This window comes from Salmo trutta, chromosome 18, assembly GCF_901001165.1.
Source record: "Salmo trutta chromosome 18, fSalTru1.1, whole genome shotgun sequence".
NCBI classification, from domain to species: Eukaryota; Metazoa; Chordata; class Actinopteri; order Salmoniformes; family Salmonidae; genus Salmo; species Salmo trutta.
The window spans coordinates 20,115,131-20,128,416 of record NC_042974.1 but is presented as its reverse complement, the minus strand read 5'-3'; the positions used below and the strand labels follow the sequence as shown (position 1 = coordinate 20,128,416).

The window sequence follows — 13,286 nt, the reverse complement described above, 5'->3', positions numbered from 1 at the left end:
ACTAGCATTTAAAAGCAGTTGGAGACCACTGAAGGAGTGTTGTATGGCATTGAAGCACGTCGGGAGGTTTGTTAACACAGTGTCCAAAGAAGGGCCAGAAGTATACAGAATGGTGTCGTCTGCGTAGAGGTGGATCAGAGAATCACCAGCAGCAAGATCAACATCATTGATGTATACAGAGAAAAGAGTCGGCCCAAGAATTGAACCCTGTGGCACCCCCATAGAGACTGCCAGAGGTCCGGACAACAGGCCATCCGATTTGACACACTGAACTCTATCTGAGAAGTAGTTGGTGAACCAGGCGAGGCAGTCATTTGAGAAAACAAGGCTGTTGAGTCTGCTGATAAGAATGTGGTGATTGACAGAGTCGAAAGCCTTGGCCAGGTTGATGAAAACGGCTGCACAGTATTGTCTTTTATCGATGGCGGTAATGATATCGTTTAGGACCTTGAGCGTGGCTGAAGGCTAAGCTTTCAAATAATAGGAAAACAAGGCAATGTATAGCATATTAGTATCTGCACCTAGCAGAATTTACAAACCATAACCTAAGCCCAACAGATAAACACTAATTATTCTAGCCTTCATTTCGGTGGCTATTTGTCTGTTTAGCTAGCTAGTGAAAGTGACAGCTGAGGTTGACGCTTCGTGAGTGCAGCCCATGTTTACCGCTACACACAACTGTTCTTGCCTGACAGACTAACTAATTTGCTAGCTAGCTTGCTACAGCAAGCAGCTTGGGCCATTTCCATGTAATTTACATTGGTAGAAACAAGAATAAACAACCAACTAGTTAGCTGACTATACTTAGCTAAACACTTCAACAATTTCCATGCTCCACCGCTGATGTGCTTGCCTGTACCAACCAAGTTATTATGACAATCTATTCCCCAAGTTTCACTGCATCGACAACACCAAAAAAAGTCAAATGACAGCATACCCTGTTTCCGGTTTCTGGTTGATGACAACAGCCACGCGAATACAACAACAGGTTGTTTGCAAGTTAATTTTGCGATATTGACATGTACATTATTTTAAGAAAACAAGGCCATTCTCGGCCACTATAGTAATTTATAGAAAGTCAGTTGACGGCCGCTATGGGTTCTAAATAGTCAACTGCTGACTGTCACCATGCATATAGAGAAGGGCACTCAACTTGTACTGCACTGATTTAGATGACAGATGATTGGTTAACCCTTTTGATGCATACAATCACATATTTGTGATAATTGTTGAATGGTCCTTGCAGTGTACCATCGCAAATATGTGATTGGAACAGTAGCTACAGAACATATGATGCAACAAACATGTTCAAACAGCATTGTTGTCTGAAAAGCATCTAAACAATGTTTTGTACTGATGGGAAATAAAGGTCTTTACAACTTTATCCCTCAATTTCACCTTTTATTGTAAAAGATAAACTCAAACTTTATCATCCAAGCATCACACGGAACACATCCACAGCCAAACTCATTCCATAAACCAGTCTAAATAACAGGTTGCGCTGACAAAAAAACTAAACATAAGTTAGCAACCTAATAGCTACATTACATTTACATTTTAGTCATTTAGCAGACGCTCTTATCCAGAACGACTTACAGTAGTGAATGTATACATTTCAATTCATTTCATACATTTTTTTTTTGAATTCGTAGCTAGACTTGTTTACAATGTACTACATCTCTGGTTAGAAAAATTGAGAAATGTAATATTGTTTAGAAAAGAGATGCGTGTCAGCGAAGCTAACATGAACTAAATTCTTTATGATGGCAGCCATGTTTGTTTGACAAGTGAAAACTCCCTAATCCCAGAATGCCAATCACTATAATACGCAAACAAACAAAGTCAAAGATGGCTGCGTCCTTTGCCAGAAAAATATGAACTGAGTTTGGCCACTTTTCAGCTATTCCAAATCTTCAATGTACTTGTTACAGTGTATACAATAACCGAAGCATATGACTTGACAAATTGTTTACAGTTTTGGACAAATCACAAAGCAAATAAAATATTATCACCCCACAGATCATCACCCCAAATACAAGCCTACTGCCTAGCCTAACTGTAGCGCAAAAGCTAAACAGGGTTGCCAGATATGGGTTAAACCATTTTAGGGGGGAACATTTCATTTGTGGGAGATTTGAAGTCCATAGGGGGTAGAAATGGGGAAGGTATTGTTATGTGATGCAGGAAATATTACTATGATGGGGGATTTCTCAATAAATGGTGGGGCAAACACAGGAGGAGTTTATATACTAAATAAAAAAACCTGCTCGAGCTTCCCCGGTCAACTGTAAGTGCTGTTATTGTGAAGTGGAAATGTCTAGGATTAACAACGTTGAGCCACGGAGTGGTAGGCCCCACAAGCTCACAGAATGGGACCGCCAAGCGCTGACACACGTAGCATGTAAAAATCGTCTGTCTTCGGTTGCAACAGTCACTACCGAGTTCAAAAACTCCCTCTGGAAGCAATGTCAGCACAAGAACCGAAATGTTCGTCGGGAGCTTCATAAAATAGGTTTCCATGGCTGAGCAGCCGCACACACGCCTCAGATCACCATGTGCAATGCCAAGCATTGGCTGGAGTGGTGTAAAGCTCGCCGCCATTGGACTCTGGAGCAGTGCAAACACGTTCTCTGGAGTGATTAATCACGCTTCACCATCTGGCAGTCCGATGGATGAATCTGTGTTTGGCAGATGCTAGAAGAACGCTACCTGCCCCAATGCATAGTGCCAACTGTAAAGTTTGGTGGAGGAGGAATAATGGTCTGGGGCTGGTTTTCATGATTCAGGGTAGGCCTCTTAGATCCAGTGAAGGGAAATCTTAATGCTACAGCATACAATAACATTCTAGACGATTCTGTGCTTTTTTTACACATTTTTTTCCTCATCAATCTACACAGAATACCACATAATGACAAAGCAAAAACAGTTTTTTAGAAATTTTTGGAAATGTATAAAAAAATTACAACTGAAATATTACATTTACATAAGTATTCAGACCCTTTACTCAGTACTTTTTTGAAGCACCTTTGGCAGCAATTACAGCCTTGAGTCTTCTTGGGTATGATGCTATAAGCTTGGTACACCTGTATTTTGGGAGTTTGTCCCATTCTTCTCTCCAGATCCTCTCAAGCTTTGCCAGGTTGGAAGGGGAGCATCGCTGCACAGCTATTTTCAGGCCTTTCCAGAGATGTTCAATCGTGTTCAAGTCCGGGTTCTGGTTGCGCCACTCAAGGACATTCAGAGACTTGTCCCAAAGCTACTCCTGCATTGTCTTGGCTGTGTGCTTAGGGTCGTTCTCCTGTTGGAAGGTGAATGTTTGCCCCAGTCTGAGGTCCTGAGCGCTCTGGAGCAGGTTTTCATCAAGGATCTCTCTGTAATTTGCTCCGTTCATCTTTCCCTCGATCCTGACTAGTCTCCCAGTTCCTGCCGCTGAAAAACATCCCCACAGCATGATGCTTCCACCACCATGCTTCACCGTAGGGATGGTGCCCTTGGCATGGTTGTCCTTCTGGAAAATTCTCCCATCACCACAGAGGAACTCTGAAGCTTTGTCAGAGTGACCATCGGGTTCTTGGTCACCTCCCTGACCAAAGTGCTTCTCCACCGATTACTCCGTTTGGCTGGATGGCCAGCTGTAGGAGGAGTCTTGGTGGTTCCAAACTTCTTCCATTTAAGAATGATGGAGGTCACTGTGTTCTTGGGGACCTTCAATGCCGCAGACATTTTTTGGTACCCTTCCCCAGATCTATGCCTCGACATAATCCTGTCTCGGAGTTCTACGGACAATTCCTTCAACCTCATGGCTTGGTTTTTGCTCTGACACTCACTTTCAACTCTGGGACCTTATCTATATAAGACAGGTGTGTGCCTTACCAAATCATGACCAACCCATTGAATTTACCACTGGTGGACTCCAATCAAGTTGTAGAAACATATCAAGGATGATCAATGGATACAGGATGCACCTGTGATCAATTTCGAGTCTCATAGCTAAAGGTCTGAATACAGACTACTCAGGATCAAGGGAAAGATGAACGGAGCAAATTACAGAGAGATCCTTGATGAAAACCTGCTTTAGAGTGCTCAGGACCTTGGTCTTTTACCAAATAGGGCTATCTTCTGTATACCACCCCTACCAACTGGCTCAAATGCATTAAGAAGGAAAGAAATTCTACAAATTAACTTTAACATTTCAAGTAACACCTGTTAGTTGAAATGCATTCCAGGTGACTACCTCATGAAGCTGGTTGAGAGATTGCCAAGAGTGTGCAAAGCTGTCATCAAGGCTAAGGGTTGCCACTTCGAAGAATCTAAAATATAAAAAATATTTTGATTTGTTTTACACTTTTTTGGTTACTACATGATTCAATGTGTTATTTCATAGTGTTGATGTGTTCACTATTATTCTATAATGTAGAAAATAGTAAACATAAAGAAAAACCCTGGAATGAGTTGGTGTATCCAAACTTTTGACTGGTACTGAAAATATTTTTTAAATCCCCTTGATCAGAGCTAGTGACAGATTATAGCTCTGGTCCAGAGCATTAGAGCACTACAGGCACCCATACCAACTGAGACACATGTTTTTTTACCTTTATTTAACTAGGCAAGTCAGTTAAGAACAAATTCTTATTTTCAATGACGGCCTAGTAACAGTGCCTTGTTCAGGGGCAGAACAACAGATTTTTACCTTGTCAGCTCAGGGATTTGATCTTGCAACCTTCCGGTTACTAGTCCAACACTCTAACCAATAGGCTACCTGCCGTCCAGGGTTAAGGTTTGGGCTATGAGGTTCGCAGACCAAGTGCCCTAAGCGTGCATAATCTGCAGCTGGATGCTTCCCTATTGTTAATGGTTGTTTGGGGTATCTATTTGGGGTTGTTTGTAGTTGTTTTGCATTGTTTGTGATTGTTTGCGTTACCTGTTTGTGGTTGTTTGGGGTACCTGTTTGTGGTTGTTTGGGGTACCTGTTTATGGTGGTTGTTTGGGGTGATTAGTAGGACCCCATATTTCTGATGTGGGGTTATTTGGGGTACTTGTTTGGGGTTGGCATATGCATATAATTAATAGAATCGGCTTGGAACCTCTAACGCTGGCAATTTGACTGGTAAACTCATGGGTACACTCAAAATGGCTGCCTGGTATTGTGATGCAATCTTTTCCATGGTCATGTAGAACGTTCATTCAAATTATGTTAACTGATGTGAATTAACAAATCACATCACATATTGATTGGTCCACTTCCTGCTTTTACTTCCTGCTTTGCTCCTATGGGTATACTCGCAATGGCCGCCAGTCCACCCATTATGCCATCATTGAAAGGACGCCAGTTCTATTCATTCTATTTCTATGGTTTGTGTTTGTTTGGGGTTGTTTGGAGTACCTATTTGTGGTTGTTTGGTGTATATGTTTGTGGTTGTTTGGGGATATTTGGGGTAACTGTTTGGGGTGATTAGTAGGACCGGGGAAGTCTTGACAATACCTGATCAGAAAAATATAGGGCCCAGGGCTGTCCTGTCACTACTGAGAGCGTAACAAATTGTATGTTGTCTCCTGTGTGTTCTATTTCAGATGGGAATCACGTCCAGGGATAACTCCACCCCTGTGTTCCTGTCTCAAAACATCAGCCACCACCTGACTGGCACTGCACGCACCATAGGAGCTGCACTGGTTGGACACTTTGGTAAACAACCAACAGCGCATTCATTGAAATTAATTTGGTGGACTTAACTGTTGTGGAAGACGTGTGAAATTGTATTTGTGTAAAGGGAAACTTTCGTATTCGGATCATATTATTTTCTAAGACTAACAAAATACACAGTTTAACCCTTTACACTCGTGGGAATTGGCCTATATGGATATGGATAGGGCTAAATTGAAATGTTTCTTACAGAATAAATATGAAATGCATAACCATGGTAGCAATTGAAAGGGAACAGTTTGGAGACAAGGTGAGTACACAACAGGTCACCTGAGACAAGACCGATTCCAAACATGGCACTGTTGATTTTATGTCCATTTTACATTTACAGAAAATACTCTGGATGCATTCAGTAGCATTTCCTGGACAACAAAATGACAAGAGTTTGAGTGAGAGGACTAACTGGTGTCTCCAAGTGGCAACACACCTCTCCAAAGTGTGCACAGTCGCTAAGCAATTTCAATGCACTTTTTATGCCTTAACGAAGAGTATAACTTTAAGGTACTTTTTTGAGCTTTCCTGGCTGTGCCGTTGAGGAACTAGAGCAAGCACACTTGTAGTTGTTTTGGAACACAACTCTGCTACCCCTCCATCACACAATTACTGTTATTGTTTACGCAATCCAAAAATGGTCTATTCTAAATCGCAATATGGGTCAGGTGGACATGATTTGAAAGCCTGTTCTAATGCCAACATGACTAGCTAAGTTACAAAATATGATCTTATGGTGTTAGGCTTTCACAAGGCAATTCAGAGAAACACATCTTATTTTTGGTGCGCATAGAAAGGAGTCATGAGTGCATTCAGGGGCGTGTGAATTGTCTTCACAATAAATAAACAAATAAGTCAATTATGTTCAGAACAACCCAGGGTATTACACAGTGGCTGTCAGTGCCGTTAAAGATGTGGAAGGCCATTTTTTTTTTCATGAGCATGGCCTTATTTGTATTAGAGCATATTGAATGACTCTCATTCATATTCCATTCACTCAGCTCAACGTAACATCGATAGATTTAGGCTACTACATGATACTCAAATTTTCCCTATACCCATCATGAAGTTGCTATAACCTAGCCTATGAATGAAGGTTTACAACGTTGGTGCACACAGGTTCGAGAGACAAATTTGAGGTGACAGACAGTGACTTTCAATATCACCTTGCAAACTCTTGCCTGCATCTAGCTGATATAACTTGTTCTCAACTAGCCTACCTGGTTAAATAAAGGTGAAATAAAAATAAAATAAAAAATATTGGGTGTAATCATTAGTCCAACAGTTGCAAACGAGAGTTTCTATTGGACAAATTCAGGTATGTTTATCCCCGTTTTGTTCCGTTTAAGAAAGGTTTTTCAACAAAATCAGCGGAATGAATACACCCATGATCACGCGTAAACACAGTTCACTTTCATAGCAGCCACGTTGTATTCCTTCTCGCATCTAAGTGCTTTCCTCCTCTTACCTCTTCCCTTCGCTTTTGGACTTCAATGCACAACACATCAGCTGTATGTGACCAGGTGAAAAAAACTTTCCAAGCCAAACCGCTACACACAGCCTACATCGTTGTCATCATATTAGCTAAGGTAACGTCTTAGTCAGCATAGATAATTGAGCTAATGCGTTAGTAAACCCTTGCTTCTCCTTCATTTTGGAAGAAATTAATTTGTTCAGAACTGTTCAACTATTGTTTTTCACATTCTATACACTACAGTGCTAACTAGCTGTAGTTTATGCTTTCAGTACTATATTCATTCTCTGATCCTTTGATTGGGTGGACAACATGTCAGTTGATGCTGCAAGAGCTCTGATTGGCTGGAGGATGTCCTCCAGAAGTTCTTATAATTAGTGTGTAAGTCGGTGGAAGGGGGTGAGAACAATGAACCTCCTAGGTTTTGTATTGAAGTCAATGTACCCAGAGGAGGACGGAAGCTAGCTTTCCTCCGGCAATACCATGGTGCTACCCTATGGAGTGCTGTTGAGGCTACTGTAGAACTTCTTTGCAAAATAGTGTGTTTTAATCAATTATTTGGTGACTTGATTATATTTAGGTTAGTTTTATCTAAAAAGGATAACTTTTTTAATGTTTTACAATTTACATTTTTATGAAATTCACTGAGGAGGATGGTCCTCCCCTTCCTCCTCTGAGGAGCCTCCACTGGTATGACGGCATGTCATATTGTAACTCTACATCATCTTGTAACTCTACATCTTGTAACTCTACATCCAACTCTACATCTTGTAACTCTGCATAAATGTTGACACTGTATATGACATGAGTTTTATGATTTGGAGATGTGAAGTATACATTTGGACTCACAGGTGTTTGACTTGCTTGTTTTACATCAAAGCGGTATTTATTATAGTCCTCAACATCTCATCTTTCAAAATACATTGAGTCATCTTAATTTACAGCATTTTCCACACTCAGACAACAAAACATTAGCAAAAGTTGCCCAATTACCGGGAGACGGGGGCAACGTCTGAGTGAGGGAAATGCTGAAAATTAAGATGACTCGATGCAGTGTCAAGTTTAGAACGGATATCCGTTAAAACACATACAGTGCTGAGAAGCGCAGAGCCAGAGCTCTGATGTTATTGTTCAGCCACTACGTTCAAATTTTGTCACTTATTAGTGCCCAAATCTGACATTTCCATTCCTTATACTGGTACGAGTGTAAAGAGTTAAGAAATGTAAGTGTGCTTTCATCAGAGGTCAATCTGTATGGTACTATTAACTGTTCACAGTATACAGTTTGAACGTGTGTTGTGGTGTCGGTCAGGAGTGCGGACGTTCGCTCCCAGCAGCGCAGGGGATGGCTTTCTGTACCTTGGTGGGCCGGTGGTGATCCTAAGCATGGTTGCTATGGCGGCAGACGACGGAGCGCTGTACGCAGCAGTGAAAGTTCTGCTGTCTGTGTTGGAGACAAGCCCTGCCATGGAGCGGGAGATGACACGCATCAACGGCTACAAGGTAGGTACAACCCAAACACCTGTCATTAAAGTCGTGTTCATTAGGCACCAAATGGAATAAAATGGACTGAAACGGAGTGATTAACTGGACTTCTCTTGCAAAATGTTTTAAAATGTTTTCCACTGCATCCCCTAATGAACACAACCCAGTCAGGTCTTTACGAAACGGAATGGATAGAATTTTGGCGCCTCATGACATATCTGTACAGCCCAAACTTCTGGATGCCCCCAAACGTAGATGACAGTAATTACATTAAAAAGTGGTTGCCTTGGGATGATGACTCTGTTCCTCATCTCCTCCTCCCTGTCTCTAGCTCCTAGCATTCCTGCTGAAGATTAAGAGCGGTGTGTTGAGCAGTAGAACCTTTCAGCTGGTGCTGTCTCTGTCTGGTTCAGTGGACCACCTGGGATCTGGAGCCGCTTGTCTACACAACAGACCCGCCTTCAATGCCCTGCTCTGTGACCTGGAGGTACCGTACTACCACCAGCCCTACACCAACCCTACATTCCCAAATCAACTCCTAGAGCTGATAACTAGACACCACCTGTTATATATAGACTGGGTGTACAAAATATTAGGAACACTTGCTCTTTCCATGACATAGACTGACCAGGTGAATCCAGGTGAAAGCTATCATCCCTTATTGCTGTCACTTGTTAAATCCACTTCAATCAGTGTATATGAAGGGACAATTGAGACATGGATTGTGTATGTGTGTTATTCAAAGGGTGAATGGGCAAGACAACATATATAAGTGCCTTTGAACGGGGTATGGAAGTAGGTGCCAGGCGCACCAGTTTGAGTGTGTCAAGAACTGCAATGTTGCTCGGTTTTTCATGATCAACAGTTTCCCGTATGTATCAGGAATGGTCCACCACCCAAAGGACATCCAGCCACTTTGACACAACTGTGGGAAGCATTTGAGTCAACATGGGCCAGCATCCCTGTGGAATGCTTTTGACACCTTGTAGAGTCCATGCCCTGACGAATTGTTGTGAGGGGGGGGGGGGGGGGGGGGGTGCAACTCAATATTAGGAAGGTGTTCTAACATTTGCTCCTTCCCTTGAAGGTGTGGAAGAACACTGCGGAAAGTCTGGACCTGTCAGTTCTCAATCACTTTGCTGAAATCCTGAAATCATCAAGGTAGAGTATCTTCATGAGCCATCAAAACAAAATGTTGTGCTACCCTTGTTAAAATTACACACTTACTTTACTTCAACCACAAGTAAATTGAACAAGGAACTTCTGCACCTCCCCCCACCCTTTCCCCCAGTGGTGACCATGGTAATGCAAAGGCCATGCATAACCTGGGTCTGGTGCCTAAACTGCTCTTCCTATTGGCTGACCCCATGGTGACCCCCAGGAAAGTAAAGGTTGCCATCTGTATCATCACTAACCTGCTTAGAGGACACTTCACCTCCACCGACATACGCAGGTACACACACACACACCTCTGTGTCACAGGCATATGCAGTACACACATAGGAAATACTCATCTGTGTTTCATTTTAGCGTTGTCTTTCATGGGACAGCCATTCATTCTTCTTAGTGTGCTGTGTGTATGTCACTAGTGTACTAAACCAAGTGTGTGTTTTCTATTTGTTCCAGACTTGGCCTCTTCCTGGTGTACACTGTGCCTCCCCCAAGTGTGAGTGAAAGCTCTGGACTCTCTGACTCTCTTGATGAGGAAACCAAAGGTACAGCCCCACAAGTAGCTAATAGCTCTATTCCAGTTCAGCCTAGTCTCGCGTGGACAGATGCACGTAAACTGGTGACATAGTGTTTAACAGACCGTGGGATTCGATGACAAACAAGGAACTTGGTTCCAGCACACATTTTTTTTCAGATAAATTCTGATTTTGCAGGTGTCTGCGTCTTTCTAATTTCGGTAGGAGAGGGGACATTTGGCCCATAGACTTGTCCGTAACTTGCAGAGAGGTTGGAGCTACCGCCCTGCTTCCACTCCTCGTTCTAGTATTGTCTAACACGTCTCACCCAGAACTTAATCGAGCATCTGACGGCACATTTTAGTTCTAGCCTAACCCTAATCACATCCCTAATGCCCACACAGAAATCTAATTAGCATAACAACTAAAATCCCCATCAAAATCTGTCTGTTTAAATTAGAGATATCTGTTTTTTTTGCAATCTACCACATCCACCGATGTCAGCCTTCCGCATCTGCGGTGGAAGGTGGCAGAGCTACAGCAGTGTTTGTCAGACCAGGAGACATCCCGAAAATCGGTCTTCTCACGAAAACGTATCTAGAGTCCAAACGGTTTGGCCTAGAAACTAATATGACCCCTCTGTGGAAAGACAAACATGATGGTGTTCTATGCTTTACTCTACGACCCCCACAAGAGTCACGGGACTCGTCTGAAGTCGGTACGGCCGATTTGTCAATTTCTGTCTGTAGCGTCCGAACAGTTTAGGTTACACACTAATGTGACCCCAACATCGAAAGGTGAGACTCTCACAATCACGTTGGTTGTTTTGCTCTAGGATGCCCACAAGCCTCACAAGACTTGTCTGAACATAGCCCAGTACCAGTTTTAAAAAATATATGGAAGTACAGTATACCCTTAGTGTACAAAATATTAAGAACACCTGTTCATAGACTGAACAGGTAAATCCAGGTGAACACTATGATCTCTTATTGATGTCACTTGTTAAATCCACTTCAATCAGTGTAGATGAAGGGGAGGAGACAGGTTTTAAGAAGGATTTTTAAGCATTGAGACAATTGAGACATGGTTTGTGAATGTGTGCCATTCAGAGGGTGAATGGGCAAGATATAATATTGAAGTGCCTTTGAACGGGGTATGGAAGTAGGTGCCAGGCGCACCAGTTTGAGTGTGTCAAGAACTGCAATGTTGCTGGGTTTTTCATGCTCTACAGTTTCCCATGTGTATCAAGAATGGTCCACCACACAAAAGACATCCAGCCAACTTGACATAACTGTGGAAAGCATTGGAGTCAACATGGGCCAGCATCCTTGTGGAACGCTTTTGATACCTTGTAGAGTGCATGCACCATCTAATTAAAGCTGTTCTGAAGTAAAATGGGGTGCAACTCAATATTAGCAGGGTGTTCCTGATGTTTTGTACATCCAGTATATATGGAAGTACTTTAGTGACATAAAAAAGGGCTTAAATATGGGTAAAAAACACATAAATAATTTCCTGATCCTTGTTATATGTCTCAGATATCCACTCAGTCTCCAGGTTATTAGGTACACCATCCCGTTCACAAAAATGGTTAGATCCTACAGACAGGGAGTCACATGGCTGTGGCTTGCTATATAAAGCAGGCTGACAGTCAACAAGGCATTCAGTTACTGTTCGATTGAATGTTAGGTAATTTGTTTTGCCCATTCTAAGTGACTTTGACCGTGATGTGATCGTTGGTGCCAGGCGCGCCGTATGCAATATCTCAGAAATGGCAGGCCTCTTGGACTTTTCACACATGACAGTGTCTAGGGTTTAACGATAATGGTGCGACAAACAAAAAACATCCAGTCAGTGACAGCCCTGTGGGCAAAAACAGCTCATTGATGAGCAGTCAAGGGAGCTCAAGAATCGTGCAAGCTAACAGGTGGGCCACAAAGAGACAAATAACAGCGCAGTACAACAGTGGTGTGCAGAACGGCATCTCGGAACGCAGAACATGTTGGTCCTTGTCACGGATGGGCTATTGCAGCACCATCCTGCCTGGCCCCATCCTGCCTTGTGTCAACTATTGGTGGTGGTGTAATGGTGTGGGGAATGTTTCCTGACACACGTTTGGTCCCTTGATACCGATTGAGCAGCGTTTCCCTGAAGAATCCAGGCTGTTCTGGTGGCAAAGGGAGGTCCGACCTGGTTCTAGATGGTTGAACCTAATACACTGACCACTGAGTGGAGGACAGACACAAAACTTACTTCCTTTTGCCATGTATGAATATGTTGTTCAATGCATTTCTATGGGCTAACAGCAGTAAGACTAAATTCAACAATTTTTTTGTGTATTTTTTTTATACTTACAGGGGACCTAAAATTCAAAATCAATTAGCTAAATGATCCATGGTATGGTCATCTTAAAACAATTACATATATTAGCTTAGTAGAAACCCATCCCCGGGCCCCTTAGACCTTAGGGGTTAACCATTACCCCAACCACTGTCAGTGTATAGTAATTCTCTCCTCTCTCTCCTGTAGCTCATAGTTTCAGTCCAGCCAGACCAGTGTGGGTCCGTAATCAACTGCTGTCTTCTCTCTGTGACCTCATCAGCTCAGACAGTCTTCTCACTGCAGAGTGAGTACCTGCAGGGTCAAACCGCTCACCATAGGGTTAACATGGGTTTCAATGGAACTACTGCATTTTTAACATGTTTGTTCTACTGTGTGTGTGTGTCCACCTGCAGTGAGCAGAAAGAGCTGATCCAGACACTGGGCAGTGATTGGTTCCTGTTGTTCCTGCAGCCCCGCCTCCACTCTTCCACCCTGTGCCTAGGGCTCCGCCTACTCACACTCCTCCTGGCCAATCAGAGCGAGCGGAACAGCTTCAGAGAGGGCGTGTTCCCAGGCACCCTAGTAGAGAGCCTGGATGAACCCTCTGTTGTCATAGGTACGATATACT

The 13,286-nt window shown here is 42.8% G+C and overlaps 1 protein-coding gene across 2 annotated transcripts in view; it reads left to right on the top strand.

The window, feature by feature from the left end:
* wdfy4 (WDFY family member 4) overlaps window positions 1-13,286 on the top strand; it is a 195,701-nt gene that overhangs the window by 57,747 nt on the left and 124,668 nt on the right. For both annotated transcript variants that reach the window (XM_029697915.1, XM_029697914.1), the window contains exons 25-32: window positions 5,572-5,683; window positions 8,479-8,669; window positions 8,983-9,138; window positions 9,739-9,812; window positions 9,943-10,104; window positions 10,278-10,366; window positions 12,866-12,962; window positions 13,072-13,274. In XM_029697915.1, coding sequence (XP_029553775.1) covers window positions 5,572-5,683; window positions 8,479-8,669; window positions 8,983-9,138; window positions 9,739-9,812; window positions 9,943-10,104; window positions 10,278-10,366; window positions 12,866-12,962; window positions 13,072-13,274 — 1,084 coding nt within the window. The remainder of the gene's footprint in view (window positions 1-5,571; window positions 5,684-8,478; window positions 8,670-8,982; window positions 9,139-9,738; window positions 9,813-9,942; window positions 10,105-10,277; window positions 10,367-12,865; window positions 12,963-13,071; window positions 13,275-13,286) is intronic.